Raw genomic sequence first — 27,747 nt, 5'->3', positions numbered from 1 at the left:
TTTTGGTACAATTGTTGATTCTTGATGGTTATCTCATGCTGACAAACTGCATATGATTCAACCCTGATATTCCAACTCTAGTTCCTCATTGCATATATCTCATTTTTTTTCAAGATCCTAATTTCCTAATCACATTTTGATTCCCTTTCTTTGATCTTTTAAAGTACCAGATTTTTCTTCACTATCTTTTTTTCCTTCAAGAACTACAGTATATTAGATTCTCTATGAAATTCTATTTTGAAAATATTTCATAAGAGCAGTAGCAGATAAAAAGATTGCATGTACCAAAAGAGAGCACATTGCAAATAAAATATGATAAATAAAACATTCAAAATCATTTCTGAAAGTCTTTGAAAAACCAATATTCATCCATTGAGCCATCCATTTATTTATTTTATTTATTAGTTTGTCAAACATGTACCAGATAACAGAAATAAGTATGAATGTGTACATGAACAAAGGAAATGAATACAAATAAATGGGGACAGTAGGACAGTGACGGTAAGCATGCTGGTGAGCTTATGCACGCCCCTTTACAGACCTCTTAGGAATGGGTTGAGGTCCATGGTGGACAGTTTAAGGTTGAAGCTGTGAGGGTTTGAGGATATAACCCAAATAGATATTTTATTGTAGATCACATATTACAAAAACTATATGTCTTGACCATAGATATTACCTCTCCCAACTCAATTCCAAACTGGAATGTCTCTTTACTCTCCCTAGAGGAGCCCCCTCTACTTTAACCAGTGATTCCCCTACAGTCCATTCATTCAAGTTATATGTTACTCGATTTCTAAGAATAACAGCTTACTGATAATAACAAAAATTAAAACATAAAAATAATTATGTAAGTATAATATGCCTCCCTGATATGTTACTGTTTGGCAGAAAAATCTTCAAGCATCTCCAAATGTTTCTCCGAGCAGCCATGAACAGTCAGCAGTTGAAAAATATAACACGGAGGGTATGATCTAAATACAAATACAAATAACGATGCCAGTTGCCATTAGAATTGCCATCACTAAGCGATGTGGTCTTAAAACATGGCATCACATAACTGTACCATTTTGCAACAGCAATTCCAGCACTCAACATTGCCAGTAAGTGAATCACTGTAGGCCATTAGTGTGGATGTCACACAATCATTTTGTGACCTCCTGTCAGCTTCCTCGTGGCACGACAAAACCGCGCTCGTCAAAATAGCAGTGATAAAACCACGTCGCTAAAGCCGTGACGTCATCACCGCCGCGACAACAGCGGTGGCGACAGAAGAGCGCTTTAAAACAGCGCGGCGGCAGAAAGCCGATTTAAATTAAGGTAAGGGTTAGGATTAGGTTTAGGGTTAGGTTTAGGGTTAGGTTTAGGGTTAGGTTTAGGGTTAGGTTTAGGGTTAGGTTTAGGGTTAGGTTTAGCGTTAGGGTTAGGGTTAGGGTTAGGTTTAGGGTTAGGTTTAGGGTTAGGTTAGGCTGAGTGCTTCGGAAGGCGCGGATTTGCCCTCCGCCCTTATGTCAGCGCGGTAAGGTCGCATTTGCTTTAGCGATTCGGACGGCGTGGATTAGCACGCGCGCTTATGTCTCTGCTGATAAGGGCTTCGCGGTATTGTGGTGGAACCCAGCTTCCCCACATCTGCTTGTTGGAAGCCAGCAGAGAAGGTTGCAAATGTTGACCAAGTGACTGCAAGGAAGCTGAAATGGATGGAGCTCTGAGGACCAGTCAAAAATATCATTTGTTCAGTGCCGGTGCAAGTTTGAACCACTGCTGGATGAGTAGTCATTAACCAATGACCATCTGTACCTGAGAATAGTTTCAGATATGTATGACAACTCTAGGAAGGCTCAAGCAAGGGATAATTGTAGATGACATTCTCCCAAATGTGGGGAATGTAGCAATCTTCTTTTACTAGATCATACTGAGTAGACATATTCAAGCTTGGTTCTTTTCTTGCAGATGATTCATTATCCAACTAGTTAACTAGAACTAGCTTTTCAACTGGTAAAACCAAATTTCCCAAAAAAAGAAAATTCAGTGTTCCATGTAGGTCACAAGATGGCACTAGTCTGCTACAAAGTAAATGTTCTTTACTAAGATTATTACAAAGTATTATAGGAGCCAAGGTGGCGCAGTGGTTAAATGCAGCACTGCAGGCTACTTCAGCTGACTGCAGTTCAGCAGTTCGGCTGTTCAAATCCCACCAGGATCAAGGTTGACTCAGCCTTCCATCCTTCCGAGGTGGGTAAAATGAGGACCCGGATTGTTGTTGGGGGCAATATGCTGACTCTGTAAACCGCTTAGAGAGGGCTGAAAGCCCTATGAAGCGGTATATAAGTCTAACTGCTATTATAGATTTAGAGAATATCCTAGAAGCAAAAAAAAAAAAAAAAAGAATACCTTTATGTTTTCAGTCAACCCTTATCGATAAAAAAAGTGTAGACTTTAGCATGACACAGAAATACAAATCACAAATCTAGTGCAGATTCCTGGTTAGAATGTTGTATCTTTTTCTACAGCTAGAAAATTCTTTTGAAGTAAAGGATCTTGTTTGCTTTTACTTGGACTTTTCTTTTTCTGTGGTTCAAAGCTTGAATCAGAGGCTGCAAAGAAATGATCATCATTATTTTTTTCCAATTTTGATCCAGTTATTTCTCTGGCATTTTACTTGTAATTCTAAAAGAGCATTGGCTTTTCTGTTTTCAGCAAAGCAATATGGTAAACTGCAGTGACGTGCAGTCAGGGGAGGCAGGGGAGGCAGAACCTTACCACTGTCATCATGAAAAGAAAAAAAATGTAAAAGGAAAAAGGCGAGAGCTGAGGTCAGGCTGAGCTAGTTGCTGCCAGAGTCATCATGGATGACTCTGCTTAACTGTTTAAAAAAGCCTCTTAAAAAGCGCCCTCTTACAGGAGGAAGCAGGAGAACGACGTGCCTCATCTAGTCTGACTTTAGACGTTTTATGATCACTCGAGCAGAGTTAAGCAAGGGTTAAAAGCCAAAAAGTTCCTGATATAGGTGAGGCATGTCGTTCTCCTGCCTCCTCCTGTAGAGGGCGCTTTTTAAGAGGCTTTTTTAAACAGTTAACCAGAGTCATCCACAGTGACTCTGGCAGCAACTAGCTCAGCCTGACCTCAGCTCTTGCCTTTTTCCTTTTACATTTTTTTTCTTTTCAGGATGACAGGCAAGAGCAGAGTTGAAATCCTCTCTGAAACAGCTGGAAAAGGTACGTGTGGGTCGGAGGGAGGGGAAGGAATTCAAACTTCATCCTCCTGGGGCGGGGCTTTGGGCAAAGGCTGGAGGGAAGTGCTCTCCCTCCCCAAGTGTAGTTTGATTGCAGGCAGAGCCAGATTGTCTTTTCAAACCTGTAATCAGTGAAGCTGGGCTGGATCCTTCCAGGGCTGGGGGAAAGTGTGTGTGCTTCAGTATGGTTCTTTGACTGGCTTCCTGCCTCCTCCTGTGGTCTTCCTGACTCCTTCCAGTCCAACTTTGTGTGTGCGTATATGTGTGTGTGTGTGTGCTTGTTTGAGAGAGAGTTTGTTTGAGTGAGAGAGGGAAGGGGGTAGGAGAGATAGTCCAGTCCAACGTGTGTGTGTGTGTGTGTGTGTGTGTGTGTGTTTGAGGGGGGGAGGGAGGGAGAGAGGGAGGGAGGAAGGAGAGGAAGGGAGAAGAAAAAGAAAAAGAAAGAAGGAAACTTATTTTGCAAAGGAGAAAAACAAATGCTGTCGCTTTAAATTGGAACTGAGCATGCCTGGCTGTGGAATTCTGGGAGTTGAAGTCCACAAGTCTAAAAAAAATTGTGTCAGTGCCTCACCAGCCATAAACCTCACCGCATGTCACTGGTAAACGGTGTACGTAACAAGAACATTTCTTCCTCATGGGAATGGCTATTGAAAAGATTTGAGTCTGCAGACTGCATTATTGTGAATGGCAAGAATTCTGACAAGGAAGTTACTTTTACAATCATTCAATAATTAACAATAATTTACAATACTTATGTAGGAGATGAGCAGGCTCAGCCTGAGGGAGGGGTCAAACACATCATTCTTGAGTTCCTTCATGCCACAAGAGATCTAAGTCCAGCCCACCTTGAATTCCATTGACTCTTATTTACCCCAATTTGCTTTAACTGTTACTGTCAGATTCTTGTAAACAGCATAAGCAATAAACCTTATATTCATTTGAACTGCTTGGACTTCTGATTTTCCCATGTTTGACAAATTCAAGAAAATATTATATGGGTATAGCTTAAAAGGTTTTTCTTTTTTCAGTGCACTATGATAAGCACCCACTGCATGGTAACACTCATTTTAGAAATCCTGGTCTTAATCCATCAAAAGTCTGAATATTGTTCGTTCAGATAAAAGATGGTAGCAATATTATTTAAGTAGTCTGATCATGGAGGAGTCAAGCATTTCAAATTCAGCATGCCTAACCTTATCTGGAACCTTCTAACTGCACTTGCAAGCAGGATCAGGGATATGTTGGAGGCATTAAAAGATGCCTCTCTAAAACAGTAAGTAAAATGCCCAACAAGAGGAGACCATATTCTAGGCTTAGCAATAAAGGAGAACATTTGTAGTTTATGGTTGAAACAAGGGATTCTTGGTACTTTCTGAGCTTGGTTATTTTCTTGGAGACAATTATAACCCAAACCAGGTAACATCAGTGCTAGTAAGGAGTGGGGTTTGCCCTCAATTTATATTCTAGAGGCTGTCCCTGTTATGGTTGGTGGGAGGGGTCTTGGACGTTCTTTGGTTGAGCTGTTTACTGTTAGCTTTTGGGCAGTTCCAGGTTGGGGTATTGTATGCTTCTTAACTGTTGCGCTGATGTTAATCTATATTCATATGTTGCGAAATTAAAGAATTTTCATAATATTTTCTGACAGCACGTTGGGTTGAGTGGCCAGGCACATTTTGGTGAAGTGTTGATGAAGTCACAACGTATAGACGGACTTAAGCATAGTTTCAGTTGGGAAACTGTGGCTACCCTAGATCAAGCCAAGTCCAAAAACATTACAGAATTCCTGGAAGCACTCCCACAAATGGGCCATCAATAGACACATAGAATAAACAACATCTACATACTGTGCAAAAGAGAGAATTAACAAGCCAAAAAGGGAACAAAAAGATTAAAACACCTTGCCACCAGCAATCAACATCCAGATGAGCATAGATGGACCACTACATCTTTTTCTGCTGTCAGTTTTCTAAGTTTGCATGTTTCTAAACACTATGACTGTCAGTAACGCTATCACGGAGCATTGTCATGGGGGGAGGGAGTGGTGGAAGGGAGGAGAAGGAGGATTGCTGAGCAATAAATGGATAGCTCTAAGCAGATTCAATGGCTGAAAAGAAAGCCAGAAAAGACAAAAACAGACTGATCCACAAGGAACAGGAAAGTTGAAAGTTGCCTAAGAATAATACTTTGCTAAGAAGCTTGATTGAAATTAGTTCTTTGCATTCATGTAATACTGGTATAGAAAAAGCACAACTGACAAGATGCAGGTTTCTCCAGGAAATGGAAAAACTAGTAAATTTTAATATATTCTGATGGACTGCCATGAAACAGAAAAGAAAAAAAAACCCTACAGGGAATATATTTGTAAGTAAACGAAATAAATACTTTTTAGCATTACCTATATAAATAATGCCACATATATCTAAATTGCTTGCCAGACTCACCCTGTGAAATGTTCATGAAAATAGGAAAATGTTCACGTCCCTTATACCCAGGAGAGGATATTAACACTGAACTTCTTTAGGATAGTTAAGTAGCTAGAATTCAAACGGTCCAGGTCTACCACCTGATGGAATTCATTGTATTACATTGCTTATTCTTGAAGAAGCAAAAAAAAAAACCCAGATTCCAGAACAAAATGTTCTGGCAGGAAAAATTGAAGTGAACTTTACAGTATATCCATTATTTATGAAGAAGCTGTTCCACATGATATTGTGATATATAAAAAGACATTCTCCAAAGGCGATAAGAACGATCACAGTAGACAGACAATGGCAACACCTAGATAGCTTTAATATGTAAGGAAGCAGGTGGCAGAACTTAATGAGAAGTCTCTTCTTTTCCATTCCATTCCAGGCAGTGACAGTTACTACATGAATAGGAATTTACACCTACTCACATTTTAAATACATTTAACCTACTTTTCTGTGCTGGTCTTGATGGCTACCAGCCAACAAGCTAGCAGGCTGGATTCTTGCCACAATTGAGCAATAAAGGAACTCAGGCAAAACAATCTTTTGGAAGCAAGAAGTTCTCTTTACCAGTATCTTAGAACAGCAACTGTAAATGTAGTCAACAGATTTAGTATAGGTTAAGACAAGGAACTGAATAATCAAGCAACAAATCTGAGGGGAGAGACAGGAAACAGGATGGAATGGAATCTAGACTTCCAAGGACATCAGATTCTCTCAAAACAGTAATATTCTCTCTCATGTTCCTTTTCTTGCAAGGAGCTTAGACACTTTTGGTATAGTTTAGTTCAAATCTGTGATCAGTCTGCCCTAACCAGATTTTAAGGTTAAGCACCTGTTCTAGTGTGTACTGTTAGCAGTATCTGTAAGCAGCAGAGAACTAAATCTAGAATATAAATTTAGTTAATTGGAGTTATGATTAATCAGGTTAACTATATAAGATTTAAAAGATTCTCATAAGTAAACGTTAGGAAAGACCTAATCTGGGAAGGTACTGCTTTATCTCACAATTTTCAGGGATTCATTTTGGAATGAACTCAGTTATCATGTTTTACTTTCATCTCATTTGCCTGTTCATTTTCTCCAAATGGCAGAAATTGCTATTAATAATTTACCATGGCAAAATATTAAATCACAGATATCATTATGAAACACCCGTGACAGTTCCTGGGTAAACTCCTTTGGAGACAAGTACAAAGATAATTGATTGATCAAAGTGATCTATGCTACCAATCTGGATAAAGGTGAAGCCACCTTATGTCTATGGCTGAATGTCAGCACAATCATGACAACTTTTACCAGCCTTACCTACATCTTGAATAGGACTCATAGTACACTCTAGGGCAGTATCTCTTCAATTCTCAATGCCTGCAGAACTTCAGCCCCAGCTCTGAGAAGGAGAATGAGAAAAGCAGCTCTGAGAAGAGAGCAACAAAAGCAAAGTTGCATTTGTCCCTGCTATGTTGCCCCTGTCCCACCCCCCAAATTCAGAATCTAGTAATCTAAATAATATGAACAGTAAGATTCTAGGGAAGTACAAGTATGATCTCTAATCCAAAAATAAATAAAAATAGAATGAACTATCAAAAGGGATGAGCAAATCAAGACAATAGAAATGGAGGGCAATTGCTAAGCAATCAATTATTATTTTTATTTCTCCTTCATAGGCTGACCATCATTCAAAGGTGAAAGTTCAAAGACTGCATAAATCCTACCAAGCACTGGAATTAATGAAGGGAACTAAAATTAAACCCATGGAGTTGGACTAATGGCAAAATAATTTCAGTTTAAATATTGCTATAAGAGGAATTTAAGTTATCAGTGCTGAAAATGTTGGCATTAAGAAAATGTCCATTCTAGTACACATGTTTATATGCAATTTGTTTCCTTTTGTTTTGTTTACCTCATTATTAAGCACTACAGAAGAATAATGAAATAGTCTTGGCCTCTGACTACAAGCAGACAAATGAATTTCTCTGCACTGTTGTAAATTAGCCTAACAACGTACGTTGCATTACTTATACTGAAGATAGTACCAGAAGGATGACCAAAGTTGAAATTCATAATGGAGTTGGAAGCAAAGCCTGTGATAGAATAGTTAAACGTACAAGGCTGGATACCTGAAAAGTCTCCTCAGTTCCAAACTCTTATGCAAGATCTTGTTTTTCCAAGCCTAGAATATAGCCAGGGAAGGAAGTCATCAGTTTTGAGTAGATGGTGGCCTGAAGACAAAATGTCGTACTTGTTTAGCCACACTATCACTCACTCAACTGGTTTCCTTATCAAGATTACTGTCAAGTAAGAAGATATATTTATGGCAAGTGTATCAAGTTTAATTCTGCTAATGTTCATAGAATGTTCCCAGAGTTGGAAAACTCTGAACACTTTGGCTTATAAACCAGAAGCAAGTAAGGATCAGATGCAAACTTAGCATGAGAAAAAAAGCATTAACAAAAGAAGAAACAACCGGAAAATAAGGAAGGACAACAAGCAATAATAATGACTGGAAATAGGATGGAAGTTTTGGGAAATATTGCATATTCTTACTTTATCAAAAGAAAAGAAAATCCAGCAGTTTCAACACATGATTAGCAAAAAGACTGAGGCATCCCTATTGTAATATTCTATCATAAATGTATGAGGTCAACAAGATTTCTGTAAGATAACTCCTGTTTTTTATTTCAATTACTTGGGTTAATAAGACACTGAAAAGCTTCCTTTCTTGATTCTGAGCAATTGCTGAGGGCTTGAAAATAGTAGCAAAATTCTAAGACAACTAACCATCTCAACAAATGAACAAGACAATGTTCCCAATTATGCTGCTAGTGCATAAGAAAATATAGAGGGTGATACAGTTCTAGTATATTTGCAAATCCACAGATATAATGAAAAAAGACCAGAAGTACTTCAGGAAATATCATAGACATGGGAAGATCACCTAACACTAGCTGCTGAAACCTAATAATCACCCACCAAAAAAACAATCATCACAAAATAGTAGTGTTGAAATATATTTAAACAAAAATCAGTCCAGGACAACAAATACTAAATAGTATCAAGAGCTATTAGGAAGCCACCCAAAATTCCAGAAATCATACAACAATATCATATGACAAGACCGAGTGGCTATTGATGTTGCCTCCCAAGGATAGTCCAGACATTCCACCTCTTAGCCTGGGGGGTGAAATTATACACCCCTCAGAGAGGGTCCGCAATTTGGGTGTCCTCCTGGACCCACAGCTGACGTTAGAACACCATCTGTCAGCTGTGACCAGGGGGGCTTTTGCCCAGGTTCGCCTGGTGCACCAGTTGCGGCCCTACCTGGACCGGGAGGCACTTTGAATGGTCACTCATGCCCTTGTCACCTCAAGACTGGATTACTGTAATGCGCTCTACATAGGGCTGCCCCTGAAGAGTGTTCAAAGACTGCAGTTGGTCCAGAATGCAGCCGCGCGAGCGATACTGGGTGTACCTAGATACACCCATGTTACACCCATCCTCCGCGAGCTGCACTGGCTCCCTATTGGTCTCCGAACGCGCTTCAAGGTGCTAGTCGTTACTTTTAAAGCCCTACATGGTTTAGGATCTGGCTACCTGAGAGACCGCCTCCTGCCACATGTCTCCCAATGACCAACAAGATCTCACAGGTTGGGTCTCCTCCGGGTACCGTCGACCAGACAATGCCGGCTGGTGGTCCCCCGGGGGAGGGCCTTCTCTGTAGCTGCGCCGGCCCTGTGGAATGATCAACCCGTAGAGATCCCGACCCTTACCACTCTCCCGGCCTTCCATAAAGCCACTAAGACCTGGCTGTTTCGGCAGGCCTGGGGCTGTTGATCAATGTCCAGCCCCACTTAGACTGAATGGATAGTGTGTAATTTTAACAATTGTATTTTTTTACTTTTAATTTTTAAATGCTTTTTTATCTGTCTGTAAGCCGCCCAGAGTCCCAAGGGAGTGGGTGGCATACAAATTTTATTAAATTGAAATTGAAATTGAAATGTCTCCACCTTCATACTAGCACAATCCATCCATTAGCTGGAAGAATGGCTCTCACAAATCATTTTTTTCCAATGACAGCTGTGTTGTCTAACTATTATCCATTGCAGACGGTTATATAAAAATGCCAATGTAAAACTGAAGATTATTGAGATCAATTTTTATATAAATAAGACTTTTTACTGCTAATTAAAATAAATTAGAAATCTATTTTGTCTCAAAGATGCTCTATCCTGTCAAATCTAATAAAAATGTGTTTAAAATCTAAAAACTTACTGATTCAACAACCTAGTCCATATCTGTACGTTATTCGTGTGTTGTTCATTAAAAAGTCATTATATAGAACTTTACTACGTAACCATTGGATTGGATCCTGCTACAGTAGGCTTCTTCAACTGCAAAACTGGAATAGTATTCTGCTAAAATCAACATAAACACAAAAATATGATAACTTTATGCAGCCTAGTATCAATACAAACATGCAATATAAACTAATTCCAACATAATAGTAATATAGCACTTACTTGTGACCATTCAAAGCTGCATGATGTAAAGCAGTATATCCTGAACTATCTGTGCAATTTATATTTGGTCCTCGCCAGATGCTGAAAATAAAAAACAAATTCCATTATAACAGTATGAAGTTACTAACATTTAATAAAGAATTAAATATTACTTTGAAACAAATCAATGACATTTTAAATGTTATAAAGAGTTATATTTTAATTTTAACAGTGATATATTTTATATACAAAAATTCCACTGTAACACTATAAAGGTATAGCATTTTAAAATGATTAAATATTAATATGGAACAAGTAATAAACTTTAGATTTGTTATAAAGGGAAATGTTTTAATTTTAACTCTGAAAAACGAGCTGACTAGTTTATACATCTAAATTTTCATACTGATGGCAATTCCAGGTAAAAAAATTACTGTTTTCAGAAAAGCTGATTAATTTTCAAGTTCCTACCTGAAATACATACTTTGTATCCCAGAGTGCAAATTGAAGAATTTGTTCATCAGAAATAAATAAAGAGGAATAAAAGTCTTTTCTCAAGAATACCAGGCTCTGCCTTACAGTATAGAAGAAACTCCTGTGTTCCTTTATTTATAATTACTAAGGAATTATTATTATTTTCCTTTACCCAAGAATAGGGGGAAAGGTTCTGAATAGAAAAGAGTTAACAATTCAGAGGACAGATTGCTAGTAAAACAGGTAATTATAATATAATGTTCATATTTATTTAGTTATTAAAGGCAAGCTTGTTACATTTGTTTTTTGCATCAGCTGGAACTAAGAGTTCTTCCTGCAGCTTACTTCCTATCTTTTTGCATGTCCCTCTTTATACTGCATATGAAACTCACTACAAATTATTAAGTTTGTATAGCTGATTAGTTTTTTCCTCCAAATCTACTGTCAAAGAAAACTAATAAGAGAAGGGATGGGATTTTGTGGTATGTGTTATAGTTAACATGAAACTTTAGCAAATTGTCCCAAGTGTTAAACATTGATGCTGTAATGATTGAGAGAAAAGCCACTATTTTTCATGTAGAGTTTCTGATTGGGGTCTAACAGATAAAAAGCAGCAGGTGCAACCAAGGAAAAGACAGAGAATTGGGATAATAGTTGAAGGAATCTATTCCATTCTGAATTATGTATCAATTCTTTAAAGAAAAAAGATGGGTGAGAAATTAGAAGGGCTTTTATCTCATAAATGTTCTGCCATGACTTTTCTATAATAAGTAGTCAAGTTTCTCAACAATAAAGTTAAATGTAAACAACTACAATTCCTAATAGGAAGAATGTTTTCCATGATTTACCAGAATAGACTGAAAGCACTGCCAGTACTGTAAAACAGCTACAGCCCAGGTATTGATGGCTTTCCATTGTTCAATTTTGTCTTTAACAAATTTTTCTTTTTTTTTTTTTTTTTCTTTAACTGGTCACATTTTTCACTTGTCAGCGTTTGCTGTTATCCAACTGTAAAATGTCTAGATACTTGTATGTTTCATTCTAATGGCTCCTTTTGGTTTGACCATTTGGCCAAAGTTTGGCCCTAGTTTATTGCTATTATAGCACATTTCTCTAGGCCAAATTCCACTATTGTACCGTATCTGTGCTAAAAATTCTCACTACATTTGTCAATGACTGCATTTTAACTACTGATTTTCCATAAACTTCAGATCATTTGTATAAAGCAAATTTGGGATTTTATTAACAGTTTTCCCCTTTTTGATAGCCAAATTTATGTTCTCCAACTCATTGAAAGTGGTTTCATAGAATGACAAATAATAAGGGTGAAAATCAGTCACCCTGGAAGATCTTCTCCTAATGATGACATCCCTCTCCTAATGTTCACATTTTCATGTCCAACCACGAATTCTGTTCTAGTGGAAGGATGTTATATTCTTCTAATACAATATTGGATGCCTGTGAGTAGTTTAAGCATTGTAGGCAAACATAATTTCTTGGTATTGTCCCTTTCTCTAGGTCATTTTGAATGAGATATGTTTTGCCAGTTATTAAACAATTGTTGATGTCTCCTTTATACAATACTTCATTAAACTGTTTTACTATAATTTGAGGTAAGCTATTTGAACAAAAAGCCATGCAACTGATCATTTCCAGATGTCTAGTTTTTAATCCTTTTTACTCCATTTTAACTATTTCTGCTATTATTAGTTTCCCATTTGATTTTTAGTTAATTCATCTTCAAATTACTTTATCCATCCAGCACTTTATTAGAATGTTTCATTTCTTCATACATCTTTCAAAAATTAGATTGCTTCCTTTATGTTTCATTTTCCATTTTCAAAATTTATATTGCATTTCTACCAAAGTATAGTCCTCAATTTACAATCACAATCGAGCCCAAAATTTATGTTACAAAGTGAGAAAATTGTTAAGTGACATTCTTGCCACGTTAGGTGAATCACTGTAATTGTTAAATTAGTAACACAGTTAAGTGAATCTAGTTTCCCCATTGCCTTTGCTTGTCAGAAGGTCGCAAAAGGTGATCATATGACACAGGGATGCTGCAACTGTCATACAGGTGAAACTCGAAAAATTAGACTATGGTGCAAAAGTTCATTGATTTCAGTAATGCAACTTCAAAGGTGAAACTAATATATGAGATAGACTCATTACATGCAAAGCAAGATAGTTCAAGCCGTGATTTGTCATAATTGTGATGATTATGACTTACAGCTCATGAACACCCCAAATCCACAATCTCAGAAAATTAGAATATTACATGCAATCAATAAAACAAGGATTGTACATAGAACAATATCAGAGTTCTGAAAAGTATAAGCATGCATATGTACTCAGTATTTGGTTTGGGCCACTTTTGCAGCAATTACTGCCTCAATGCGGAGTGGCATGGAAGCTACCAGCCTGTGGCACTGCTGAGGTCTTATGGAAGACCAGGATCTTCAATAGCAGCCTTCAGCTCTTCTGCATTGTTCGGTCTCATGTCTCTCATCTTTCTCTTGGCAATGCCCCATAGATTCTCTATGGGGTTCAGGTCAGGTGAGTTTGCTGGCCAATCAAGCACAGTAATCCCATGGTTACTGAACCAGGTCTTGGTGCTTTTGGCAGTATGGGCAGGTGCCAAGTTCTGCTGGAAAATGAAGTCAGCATCCCCATAAAGCTCATCTGCGGAAGGAAGCATGAAGTGCTCCAAAATCTCCTGGTAGACGGCTGCGTTGACCCTGGACTTAATGAAGCACAGTGGACCAACACCAGCAGGTGACATGGCTCCCCAAATCAATACAGACTGTGGAAACTTCACACTAGCCTTCAAGCATCTTGCAGTGTGTGCTTCTCCATTCTTCACCCATACTCTGGGTCCTTGGTTTCCAAATGAGATGCAAAAGTTGCTCTCATCAGAAAAGAGGACTTTGGACCACTGAGCAATAGACTAGGTCTGTTTTTCTTTAGCCCAGGTAAGATACTTCTGACATTGTTTTTTGTTCAGGAGTGGCTTGACAAGACAACATTTGAAGCCCATGTCCAGGATCCATCTGTGTGTGGTGGCTCTTGATGCACTGATACCAGCCTCAGTCTGGTAGAAGTTACAAGCAGAACACAAGCAGGAGAGAACAGCTTCATCTCAGAGTTCAGAGCAGACATACAAGTTTAGATTAGTTTACTTCTCAGAGCAGCAGACTCAGAGCTCAGAGTTTACAGACTAATTTCAGTTTTAATTCTCAGATAAGACACGCTCGACTCCAAATTTCTGTTTCCAAAACAGCCTTAATTGGCTTACCCAGTTGCTATGCCTTTTCATTAGCTGATCTATTCCAGTCTATGAATATTCATACTCTGACAATCTGATCTTAATTTTTTTGTCCTGGCCTCTAGTTTGATATTTCACTTTGGGGTTGAATATGATTTTGGTTTTGGTTTTTTAATTTTGACAGCCAGTTCTTCTAAAACCATACTGCTGTACTGCAGGCAAGCTGATTGGTCTGTTTGATAGACACTATTTTAATCCTTGTATTAAAACCCTAAACCAACATTATGAAAACTGGGGATTGTGCCCTAACATAAATAAAATCTAAGTATGTGCCTTCCATCTAAGCAATTGTACGGCAAATAAAGAGTTAAATGTATACTGCTTTGGCAAGAGGAGAAAACACAACTGCCACCCAAAATATCTTGGAATAATATTTGACTGATCCCTTATATTTGGAAAACACCTTAAATTAATCAGACAAAAATTGAAAATGGGAAATAACTTGATTAGGAAAATTGCAGGAACATGCTGGGGAGTTCAAAATATTATGTATAGTGGCACAATTTTTAGTATACTCTGCCACCAAAAACTGCAAACCTGTATGGGAAAGAAGATGTCATACCAACAAGATTGATTTTCTTCTTAATATAACCCAGTGAGAATATAATCTGAAATCCTTAAATCCACACCACTCTCATGGCTCCATGTTCTTTTTTTTCTCTTTCCCTCTTGATTAAGGTGACCAGACGTCCCGATTTCAGCGGGACAGCCACGATTTATAACAATTTGTCTCGTGTCCCGGGGCGTTTTTAAAAAGTCCCGATTTTCTGGCTTCATGTTGAAAGCCCAGTGGATTTGCTTAAGAAATCCTAACCGGGGCAAGACAAAAGACACCCTGTCTAATACCTCTCTCTGTCTCAGTACTTTCATTGAAGATATTAAAACGTTAAAGCAACAAAACGGACCCCCCCACACACACCACTTTTAGCTCATTTTATAAGAAAAGATGACCCAGTACCATAGAGTTGCAGGAAATACTTGGCTAGAGAAGTAAGGACTGTTTCTTCCTGGATTTCCCGGAGGGGAGGGGCATGGAAGTTGGAGGTCGGCTTGTGTGGAGAAAATGGTGGCAAAGTTTCTTTGAAAAATATTTCCCTGACTAATTTCACCATTTTAATTTGCTCAGTTCTTTGTATTAACATCTATATCATTCTGGATTGACTTGGAGTGCTCACTTGTGCCTGCTGGTAAGTGAGCTGGGTTTTTTTCTTTTATTTTTTAATGTATTTTAAAATAATATTTTATTTATTGTACATAGGATTTTTTAAAATAGTTTTATTCTGTGTGGATTCTTTTTTTAAATTGTCTTAGTCTATTTAAAAAAAAGATTCTATCCAAAATAAATTGAAGTGAAATCATTTTTAAAAATTCTATGCACAATACTTTGAAATATATTGTGCATAGAATTTTTTAAAATAATTTTATTTCAATTTACTCTGTGTGGAATAGTTTGAAATGTTTTACTTCAATTTATTCTGTGTGGATTCTTTTTTTAAATTGTTTTAGACTATTTAAAAAAAGATTCTATCCAAAATACAAAATTCCAGCTGCAGTTATTCACTTAAGAACTGTGGCAAGAAAGGTGGTATAGTGACCAAAGTTACAATGGCATTGAAAAAAGTGACTGATGACCATTTTCACACTTAGCGACTGTTGCAGCGTCCCCATGGTCACGCGATCAAAATTGTGATGTTTGGCAACAGATTCGTATTTATGATGGTTTCAGTGTCCTGGGTTCATTTTAATTGCCTTTTGACAAAGTAAAATGGGGAAACCAGATTCACTTATGTTACTAACTTCTCAGCTGCAGTTATTCACTTAAGAACTGTGGCAAGAAAGGTGGTATAGTGACCAAAGTTACAATGGCATTGAAAAAAGTGACTGATTACCATTTTCACACTTAGCGACCATTTTCACACTTAGCGACCGTTGGTCATGTGATCAAAATTTTGATGTTTGGCAACAGTTACAGTTTATATTTGTAAATTGTAGTTATGTTGAAATAAAAAAAATTACAATACTATTTTTGCGTTATATGAAAATTTTTCTTGCTCCGTATAAAATTTTTAATCAACCCCCCCCCGCGCCCCAATCAAAGGTGTCCCTCTTTACCAATCTGAAAATCTGGTCACCTTACTCTTGATCTTAGGTGACAACAACAAATATTTTGAGAGGGGAATAAGATAAACAGGCTATCAATTACTAGGTATCCACCGATACACAAAATATTAAACTCTCTTCTTTGTACCAGGTTTAAGTCTAAGAAAGCAATTGGATAGCATACCAGATTTTTTTTTGTCTAGATGAAGAATATGTAAAGAATATATAAATATGAGTATATATATGAATATATAAATATTATATGACATATAAATAATATATAATATATTAAGACTGTATTACTATTATTCTTCTCATCCTTTCTATTACCTATCTCCTCCCACTTATGACTACAACCATGTTGCTTGTATTTTTCCAATTTATATTGTTCTGTTTGCTTCCTAGTATGATTTGATTGCTTATTAGTAACCTATGACTATCACAAAGTGTTGTGTATTTTTTTTATTTTTATGTACACTGAAAGCATATGAACCAAAGACAAATTCCTTGTGTGTTCAATCACACTTGGCTATCTATCTATCTATCTATCTATCTATCTATCTATCTATCTATCTATCTATCTATCTATCTATCTATCTATCTATCTATCTATCTATGTATCAGGGGTGGGTTTCAAAAATTGTTCGAACCTACTCGGTGGATGTGGCCTCCTTTGTGGGCATGGCTTGCCACCCATGTGACCGGATGAACACCGCCGCTTATGCCCCCCCACCTGCCTTCAGCTGCATAGTGCACGCGAGCCCGCAGCTTTTGCAAGGGAAGGCCTGGAGGCCTTCCCTCGCGAAAGCTAGGCCGCCGCCCCCCCACTTCAGCCGCTACCGCCACTACCGCCGCCACTACCGCTAACGCCACCGCTAACACTGCCGCCGCAAACACCGCCGCTAACGCCGCCGCTTCAGCCACTACCGACACCGCCGCTAGCACTGCTGCTAACGCCGCCCCCCCCAGCTTCGGCTGCATAGTGCACGTGAGCCTGGCTCGCGAAAGCTAGGCCGCCGCCCCCCACTTCAGCCACTACCACCGCCGCCGCTGCTGCTAACACCGCCACCGCTACCGCTGCCCCCGCCCCCCCACCCAGCTTTGGCCGCGTAGTGCATGCGAGCCCGCAGCTTTCGTGAGCTGCCGCTTACGCCCCCCCACCTGCCTTCAGCTGCATAGTGCACGCGAGCCCGCAGCTTTTGCAAGGGACGGCCTGGAGGCCTTCCCTCACGAAATCTGGGCCGCCGCCACCCACCCAAAGCCTCCCGAGTCCCGCTGCTGGGGCTTTGTTGCTTACCTGAGTGGGAAGCAGCAAGCGAAGGCTGAAGGGAATTTTCAAATGGAGGTCAAGCGTGAAAAAAGCTTTGCTTCGCCTCCAGCCCGCTCACTGATTGGCTGGACTCCAGCCAATCAGTGAGCGGCAGGCTAGGCTTAGTGCGGACGGGTTGGGGAGTGGGGGAGCGAGCTGCGGATGGGCGGGGGAATGTGCAAGTGAGCTGTGACGCGCTGGCAAAAGGGCGCTTTGCAGCGACAGGGGCCAGGACCGGTACCGGCGTTCCCGGAAGTTAATTACTTCCGGGTTCACCGACGAACCAGTTCATGCGAACCGGTGCGAACCGGGAGGAACCCACCCCTGCTATCTATCTATCTATCTATCTATCTATCTATCTATCTATCTATCTATCTATCTATCTATCTATCTATTGCTACTTTCAATGCTGGCAGTCTTTGTCTTTCTACTGGTAATTCTGTATATGCCATAATTTTCTCTTAATTCTCCTTGATGGTGAGTCAATTCATAGGTTGCTTCAGTGCTGGCTTGTTTTCTGTTTGTATTTCTTCTAAGTTGTCAGTTTGTTGTTAATATAAGCTGTTTCCTTCTTTCCAATTATTATTATATGTTTCACCTACTGTTCTACTATTATTTTGGGGTCTTCTGTGTTCACATTTTTTTCTGAATCTCTTCCGTAGTACTTCCCTAAATATTTTATTTCTGGTAATGGATCTCCATTGAACTGCTAATTCTACTGGCTTCTAGTAATCACTTTGTTCCCTTGTTATTCTTTTCTATGATTTTTCCAGGTACTGATCTCAAGGGAATTAGTCTAGTTTCCTAGCTCCACTTTTTCTTCTTTTTAAAAATAGTTACTACACCTTCTCCAATCTTTTGGCACATAATTGTTCCCATGAATTTTTAAAAATTACAGCCAGTGATTCTAAGATCACATCTATTTAGCATTCTAGAATGCAAACCATCAGTCCCAGGGATTTAAATTCATTCAAAACAAATATGTGTTCCCTTACCAATTCCTCATCTATTTTGACTTGTAATTCTTATCCTTGCACAAAAACACAAATATGCCGTAGTATAGAAACTAAGTAGTAAAATTGTACAATAACTAGGATATATCATTAATTGGACAAAATATAATTTGCTTCCACTGGGATTATAAATAACCTGAGATTATGGGGTCCTTAGTGCCCTCTGAGCTCAGAGAGTATCAACAATCCACAGTTCAGTTTTGAGCTACATCTATTCTCTTTCATTACACTTTATATTTCCCCTGAAATACCTCAAAATGTTGAATTAAAATTGTCTAAATACTTATATGGATTTAAACCATTGCTTACATGCTGGATTAAACCATTGGTCAAAATTATCTTGAGCCTCTAGATTGTTCTGAATTGTAAGAAGTACTGAATAATATTTATCTAAATATATTTTTTCAGTGGGGGTTTTTCTTTTTACATTTTTAAACAATAGTGAAGAACTCAAGCACTTAGTTTAAATACATTGTTAAAATAATTTAATGTTTTATATGATTAATATCTAAAATACTCTGAATACCAACTGTACAATTTTAGTAATAACTGTCAACTTATAGATATTATATATCTGTAGCTTTTTTATTTTTACTTATTCACTCTTTTAAAAAAAACAATAATTTTTAGAAAGTTTTTATGATTTGAATTTCGCACAGATTGCTAAAGTATTAAAGATTTTTTATGTCAGAAAACGTTCCCAATATTTTCCAGCTAAAGAGAAGTTGTCTTATGAGGATGATGAATTAAATTCACCAGATTTTCAACTTTATCATTTGGCTTTTATTTTAACATTTATATTGATGCGCAATGAATTTTAAAAGCTATTATTACCCCTTTAGGGCTCATTTTAAGAATAAACATGTCTAAAATTCTGGCAAAATTCTTGGGTCAATTTATAATGAACAAAGTCTGATTCCTCCAGCTAGACATAACTGGGCATGAATTAGGAAGCAGTTAAACTTTCAGCTAGATTTACATGAGAAACTAACACTGTAAAGTAAATATAATTTGAAGGTCACAGAAAATGGACATTGGAACTTCTGGGCCAATGAAATGATTAATACATTGAATCAATTGGTTAGTAGTAGTTATTTAAGAATGTAAGTTTTGAATGTAACTTAGAATTATTTTCCTGACAGTATGAACATGATTCAGATGCTCCAGCGCTTCACAAGCATGGTGTGTGTGTGTGTATTGTGTGAAACAAGTTTTAAGAGATGTTAAATATACTTTTTATGAGCAAAGGATGAAGTAATTTCATCAGGTTTTCCTCTGTGTCTATTCCCACCCCCCAAATAATGTTTTAAAAATGGCTATCAATTTGGAGGGGACATATTGTAGAAGATTTAATGGTGCTCTGACTCATTGTATCTAGCCCTGATCTGTTAAGGCAGGGGTATCAAACTCATGGCCCGCAGGCCAGATGTGTCACACATTGGCTACCATTTTAGCGAATGGAGGAAAAGTTGTGATACATCACATGACAACATCATGACAATGCAAGTTTGACACCCTGTGTTAAGGGTTACATCTAGCATCAGGTAATCTTATCTAATAAAACAACACTGAAGTTCTATTTCTCCTTGGGAAATAAAAATTAAAGTTGTAAATGGATGCTGAATTAAATTCCAGAAATATAGAATCAATACCTTATTCAACCCCAGAACTCTGCAAAGTTAATTAAACAACATAGATATAAAGAAAACAAGCTTGAACTGTCAAAGAATGTGTTCAACAGTTGAGTTGCTTTTTGAAATATCATTATACTTTAAAAATGGGAAGATGGAGAAGTATGTCTCTATATAGTCCAGATTTAATAATATCTTAAAGGACTACCTTAGATATACTGTATATAACTACCATATAACTGTCACCCTCACCATAATCTGTAATAAAGATATTTTTAAAAAGTCTCTGGAATGATGGACAGTATGGATAGTTTTAAAGCATTTGAAAACACTGTTGCAATCTGTCTCAGTTACCTTTTCTCAAGATTACATATACCCACCCCTTCAATATTTCTTCATAAGACTTTATTTTGTTACATTTTTCTAAATTTATCAGATCTCTACCTCTCCTCTTTATCACTTAAATAAAATATGAATTGTTCATAAACCTTAGACCTCACAGTCATGAAAAGCAGAAAGTAATAACAATTTTTCTAACACACAGAAATGCAACCATAATTTTAAGACACTGTGGTATCATAGTACTGATAACAAACATGGTAATATAAACTGTTGGGATTAGTTTGTAAAGAAATTAAGTACTTGGGCCTAAATAGACAAGAATAATGTTTGGGATTCTTCTCTGGACAAGAAAAAGACTTGGGATCACCCACAAGTGCCCCAGACAGTTATTTCCAATAAGAAGACTGTAAAACACTGATCTCTAGCAGGTTTATTGCTCTGGAAGACAAGCAGTTGTCATCTTTGTCCAAAATGTAGTCAGCACCTTTATAAGCTCTGAGTCCACATACTTTCTTAATCATTTCAGAAATTGCTTGTTAACTATTTTTCAGATATCAGGAAACTCCATAACAGCAAGTTTTACTACATTTCAGTCCTCAGTGAAAAAAGGACATTATACAATTTTAAGGATTTCAAAAAATCTATCTTTTTGGAATAAACTGCAAAAGGACAGTTGGAACACTAATTTTCGAAAGTTAACTCCACTCACTGCCAGAAATTTGACCTTGACTGGCTCAAGGTTGACTCAGCCTTCCATCCTTCCAAGGTCAGTAAAATGGGGACCCAGATTATTGAGGGCAATATACTGATGATGTAAACTTTTCAGAGGGTGCTGTAAAGCACTCTGGAGCATTATATAAGTCTAAGTCCTTTTGCTATTGCTAATTTATTAATCAACTCCAGGATGCCACTCCCCTTTTGTGGGCAGAGTCAGGCCAAAAGGATGGGTGTAGAGCTCATCTTGGGGAGCACAACATTCCAAAAGATGGATGCCACAGCAAAAAAGGCTCTTCTCCTGAACTCTGCCAGTTGACCAATGGGATCCACAGCACACCTCTTCTGCTGGCCTGGGAGAGGTTCCTCAAATAATCTTAGCCCATGCCATGAAGAGCTTTAAAGGTGATAAACTGGACCCAGAAAGCAGCGCAGCTTGCGGAATAGTGGTGTAACATTGTCCACACAGATGTGTTCTGTAACAACTGAAGCTTCCACATACTCTTCAAGGATAGCTCCATGTAGTCCAACCATAAGATGACCAGGTCTAGTACGACTGAGTGTATTGGACATATTGAAATATATTTGTGAATAAATGATCAAAAAGTTAATTTTAAGAGTGTCTGCTATTATATAATTGGAAAATGCTATGAAGAAGCACATTTTACTGGATAGGACTGAAACTGATATGAAAGTAATTTAAAACTGATGAAATACAGAAATGATGTGGAAGGATATAATACACTGGGTACAAACCCCCCAAAAAGTGATCTGAATAACTTTCTTATACTGAATTTACAAAAGAGATTTCTTACAGTTTTGAAGAATTTTATGAGACAAGGCAAAGAAAAAATTAGAAGAAATCTAGTTCTAGAATATTATTTGAATTCTGCTGACCAGGACTGAACAAGGTTTTATTGATTTATTTATAAATAAAAGATATGAAAAGACTTCATTTGTTTCATTTTAAGAGGAGGTAAAATTGTGTATGCTTGTTGTTATGAAGAGGAAAATCAATTCTCTTTATTTATTTCTTTACAATACTCTTATTTCTTTTCTATTTTTTATTTTAGTAAAAAATCATTGTTAGACATGACATATTGAGAATATGGAATAAATACACATGCAGGTTGTATTTAAAAACACCATTGTAGCTCTCAGAACAAGAAGTATTTTATAGACAATAGGCAAACACATATGGAAATACAACATAGAATCAAGAAAAAATCTGATTGTGTACTTGCGATTGGTTTTATTTAGAGTTATTAGAAAGATTTAAAATAGACTAGAGTTCATGGTTTTGAACATTGTAAGACTGAGTCTGAAATGCAATTATATACAAATGGGGAACATGTAATTTCTAAAATGTATAAACTTCCATTGAAATTTGAAACAGAAAAACAAGTGTCAGCTTCCTAACTAGACAGGAAATAGACCATTCGAGTTACTTTACTTTATTATAAGACAGAATCTTGCAAATCTGACAGTACAAATATCTTGCCATTTCCTTTAAAGTCTGAAAAGTTAGGGTTCTGAGCCTCTTTCTCCACCCATTAGGCTGCTGCAGACTGTATCCTTTCTAATCAGATTGTTCACTGAGCAGCATCTCTCTCCTTGTTTCTCAAGGTCTTTCTCACATACCATTCCAAGTGAAGTATAATAAAGTGGGATAAAAAGTTTGGTTATAATATACAGCTGGATCTATATTTGGTTGAAAGAACTTAAATGTACATTGTTATAATCTTTAAGATGTTTATAAAACGTTGTACCATTGGTGTATGTCACCAAAAAAATAGAGGATGCAATAGAAATCCTTTCTCAGTGCCTGGACACTGTTAGAATGCAGAGAGATACAGGTTTGTACTCAAGTAAAATGGAATGACTGTTAATTCTGAAGCCTGTTGATTCCATACTGTAATAATACCAACTGACTTTCAATGAGATTGTGCTCTCTCAGAAAGAGCAAACAGAAGCTTTGACCCAGAGGGCCTTTGTCTCCCTGTAATACTGGTACATCCATTCTGATCTAATTTGAACAGGATACATTGAGGTTACTCACAAATATATTTATAATCTCGTAACTGGATTACTAGACTTCCAACTCTATATGGGACTTCCCTTGAGGACCACCCAAGACTTCAGCTAGTCTACAATGCAGCAGCCCAAGTGCATACTGAGCAGTCTTGGTATGCCTACATTATAACATTCAGAAATTGCAATGGTTATTAGTATTTTTAAGTACAGCACAAAGTATTGTCATTACCATAAAGCCCTATATTATATGGTGTTGAATCAGGGTATTTAAAAAGAAACACCTTTCCCAGATAGATTCAGTCCAACCAATTTGGATGATCTGGGAGTGCCTGCTGAAAGTCCCTCCTATGTCAAGATATAAAAAGAGGGTATGACACAAAATGTTCTCTGTAGGATTTCTTCTTCTTCTTCTTCTTCTTCTTCTTCTTCTTCTTCTTCTTCTTCTTCTTCTTCTTCTTCTTCTTCTTCTTCTTCTTCTTCATCCTCCTCCTCCTCCTCCTCTTCCTCCTCTTCTTTGTCCCTCTCCCCTAACTCTAAAGGCTACTAATAACTTCACTTTTTCAGGAGGCCTTGGGAACTGATCAGCATTCTAACTTTAAAAGAATCAACAACCTTAAGAATAATGCTGTTGGACCTTGCCATACTGTACACACACGTCCAAGAAGCTATTTTATAGCAATGGAATATACTATTAATTTAAGGAATATATTATAAAAGTCTTCAAATTTCAAGGGAGATTCAAGCAGGACCAGGAATGTAATCCTCAAAATAATCTGGGTTGTTTCTGTGCCACCTGAAAACTTTAATGCTTCGTGTAACATATTTTGTATACAACATATCTAAAAAATTATTATAAAGAAGAAAGTGGATGGTTGAATTGTCTATTAAAATACAGGAGACATATAGTTATCTATACACTTTCATGTGTAATATTTCTCACATCAGTTATTTCCATGGGCAGGGATTTTGTAATTTTCTTTAATTGAAAAGTAAGATGATAGTACTTGGAATAAATTAACATTTTTCTTAACTTTTATAGGCTATGCTATGGGATTGATATGCACCACTTAGAGTGCACAACAGTAATTTTTGCTAAATCCATGAGATGCAGAAACCTCTACTTTTTTTTCATCCAAAGGCAGGAAACCTCAACTGACTGAAGTCTACCTGTGGTACACTAAATAACAGCTAGGAATCGTTCTATGTATAGCAAAAAGTACCTAGAGTCTTGAGAAAGGAAAGGAATAGTGCCTCCCTTTTAATTATACCCTGCTTAAAATTCAGTAACCTTCAGAAAGGTTCCAAGCAGTAGTGGGATTCAAATAATTTAACAACCTGTTCTCTGCCCTAATGATCAGCTGGCTCTCCGAACTGCTTAGAAAGTTAACAACCGGTTCTATTGAATAAGTGCAAACTGGCTGAATCCCACCACCGGTTCCAGATATTATTATCATTCCCACTTCCAGGATTTATACAATCAGCTGCTAGTTATCTGAGCAAGCCAATTTGATCAGCTTTTAATTTTCTGTCCCATTCTTCCAGTGTTATAATCTGTATTCCATAGATCAATCGTTCCTAATGTTTTATAGGTTCCCAAAATCAGAACCTGAATTCAGTATAAAAGGAAATATATTATATACCCTCTTGGTTTTTCCATGGATGTCAATATTCAAATACATAGCTGAAATCTGAAGGTTGTCTGAAGTTCGAATCATTGCAACTGGACTAATTTTTTGTTGTTAGTTTGAGAGATGTTTCACTGCCCATCCAGGCAGCTTCCTTAGTCAGAGCAAGGTAGTTGGGCAGAGAGCCGTGGTGGGATTCAAACAATTTAACAACCGGTTCTCTGCCCTAATGATTTCTTCCAACAACCAGTTCACCAAACTGCTCAGAAAGTTAACAACTGGTTTTCCCAAAGTGGTGCGAACTTGCTGAACCACACCACTGGCAAAGAGCCATTGGAATGTACCAACTCCTGCCCACCAAACTCAGGGATTTCCTCCCCAAAGTGCGTTGAAACATTTCTTCACATTCCCTTGGGGAAAGAAACCCCTGAATTTGGTGTAGCAGGAGTTAGTACATTCCAACAACTTGCTGCCCAACTACCTTGCTCTGACTGAGGAAGCTGCCTAGATGGGCAGTGAAACATCTCTCAAACTAACAACAAAAAATTAGTTCAGTTGCAATGATTCAACCTTTGGACAACTTCAGACAACCTTCAGACAACTCTATCTGGATGATTAAGAATCTTCATCAACACAGCTGAAATCCTTTCATTTCATTTAAACAAATTGCTTTTTGATCTTGAAAAGACAGACCTGCTAAAATAGTGATATTACCAAAGAAAGTTAAAACCATTTAAGTTTATTTAATTCAATGTGTAATATAATTCACTTTTATATAACAATACATATTTTAATTAATGTATAAGTTATACATAGGAAAAATGATTACACCCCCTAAAATGTTGATTTTGGAATATATATATATTTGCTATACTATTATCTGAATACTTCGAGATTAGAAATAGTTTTTTTTAAATACACATACATATTTAGAAATATAAATTTGTGAAGTTTAGCTATACTTTGTTTTGAAATGCTAAAGGAGAGAACATATAAAAGTTTAACAAAACTTTTTTGTGGGTTTAATTAAAGAAGCCTATAGTAAGTAAAGTATTTTTCTAAATTTATTAATCATCACTTTTCTATAATAGCAAGTTACAGAAAGTTTGTAAAAATATATTTCTTCAATCTTTCAACATGTGAACAAAAAGATTTGTATAGCTATCATTCTACTGTTATATTCAAGCAGATCTTATGCAAATAATAATTACAGTAAACATAGATGAGTTACTATGAAATGAGGAACATTAATATAAAAATTGTAGATGTGTACATAAAAAACAAAATCTATGAATAAATTCAAAATTTATTTAAATTGCTCACATTATATTACCCTTTTACTTAGGTTATATATTGTATTAAAGTTACTCTATAACATATTACATGTATGCTAAGAAAAATTCTGCTATTGCCACTCTGAAAAACTGCATAGCTAACTAAACCATTACTGCTTATAATTAAAAATGAAACAATTAAAAACCAGTTTAAACAATGTATTCATAGTGATAGGGACAGGTTGACAAAATGCAAAGAATCCTTGAAAATTAAATGCTCTTTTTACCTATTATTGAAACAATTTTCATTACTTCAAAATATTTTTATTTGTTGTGAGAATGTACCTGAAGTTAAAACTTTAGGTTAATATATCATGATGTTAGTGTAATTTTTTTTTAAAGTATGCTGAAATATTTTGGCTAGTTAAACATCTATGAAAAATGATTTACCAACAGTATATTTAGCATTATATTATTAATGTGTGATATTAACATAACCCTTCATATTACACAGTCTTTCTGAATTAAAAGTTTGTTGTATCTTTCTAAAAAATGCTTACTAATCCAGTTCTGCATAGCTCTAGAAACCTTGATCACCTGCTGCACACAACGTACACCATTTTTTAGAGACAGCCTCTCAGTTCAAATGTTTTCACAATATGCCATATCATATGCCTGATTTAGCCTGGAAATGACATCCCCATAGAATTTGCTACAGGTACAACTACTAAGTCTACATATCAGGCCGGCAAAAATCTGGATGACCTCTAGATGGCAGAAAGGAGATACAGAAAACCTTTTATGTTTTTTCTGACATCTAGAAGTCAACCAGAGTTTTGCAGCCCAGATCTGACAGTCTTACACGAATAGGGAGATTGAGTAATTTTTAGGAGGAGAGGAGGGATGGTCATTAAAAAAAAAGAAAGGAATAATACCAATGTGTATATTAGAGTGCCCAATACATGCCAAAGTTCTGTACCAGTGAAAGAAACCCACCAAATCAAATACTTTCTGACGCATTGGCAGAAAGAAACCCAAAGACTCTTGCCTTAATGTCATCATAGGTAATGACACAAACCTCTTTCCACACCTGAACATGCTCAGAAGACAAACAGGGTATTTTTGGTTACTATGAATAATAAAGAGACCGAGAATGAAGAGGAAGGTGATGAAGATGATGACAATGAGAAGGTTACTATCCCAGTCCTGGTGGGAAAGGTATCCCTACCTCAGCAAGTTGGATAAAGGAATAGGTCCAGATCCACTGCCCAGGAGCCCTCCTTTTCTGCCAGCCAAGAGTTTCTCCACCAAAGCCACATTCCCAGTGCGAGCCGCTTCCAGCAGTTCCTGGTCCTTGCCCATGGCCGGGAATCATCAGCGAATCTTATTTGCCCACCCCGCAACCCTTCCAGAAATGCTGTGCGGTTACCCCCCTCTCCCCATTTCAGCGACCCTGGCCAGAAAAACAATCTTCCCCGCTCTCCATTCAAGCGAACTGAGCAATGAGGGTATTTCCCACAGTCTTCAGCGACTAGCGGAAAGCGGAGGGAGGGAAAAGAAAGAAAAGGAAGGGAGAGGGGGGGAAGCACTCCCCGCTAGACAATTTCTGGGTGGAGTGTGGAAGAAGGAAAAAGAAGCTACGGGAGCCTCCCGCCGACACGTTAGCTCAGCGAAGAGGAATGGAGAACTCAGCTCCTCCGCCAGGCT

General features: G+C 37.4%; 1 protein-coding gene across 7 annotated transcripts in view; it reads right to left on the bottom strand.

The window, feature by feature from the left end:
• ANKS1B (ankyrin repeat and sterile alpha motif domain containing 1B) overlaps window positions 1–27,402 on the bottom strand; it is a 303,824-nt gene extending 276,422 nt beyond the window's left edge. For all 7 annotated transcript variants that reach the window (XM_032221361.1, XM_032221357.1, XM_032221359.1 and 4 more), the window contains exons 1-2: window positions 27,269–27,402; window positions 10,218–10,298 (exon numbers count right to left, since the gene is read on the bottom strand). In XM_032221361.1, coding sequence (XP_032077252.1) covers window positions 10,218–10,298; window positions 27,269–27,402 — 215 coding nt within the window. The remainder of the gene's footprint in view (window positions 1–10,217; window positions 10,299–27,268) is intronic.
• Between the last annotated feature and the right edge of the window lie 345 nt (window positions 27,403–27,747).

The sequence above is a fragment of the Thamnophis elegans genome, chromosome 7 (genome assembly GCF_009769535.1).
Source record: "Thamnophis elegans isolate rThaEle1 chromosome 7, rThaEle1.pri, whole genome shotgun sequence".
NCBI lineage: Eukaryota > Metazoa > Chordata > Lepidosauria > Squamata > Colubridae > Thamnophis > Thamnophis elegans.
This window is presented reverse-complemented; position numbering and strand designations above follow the sequence as displayed.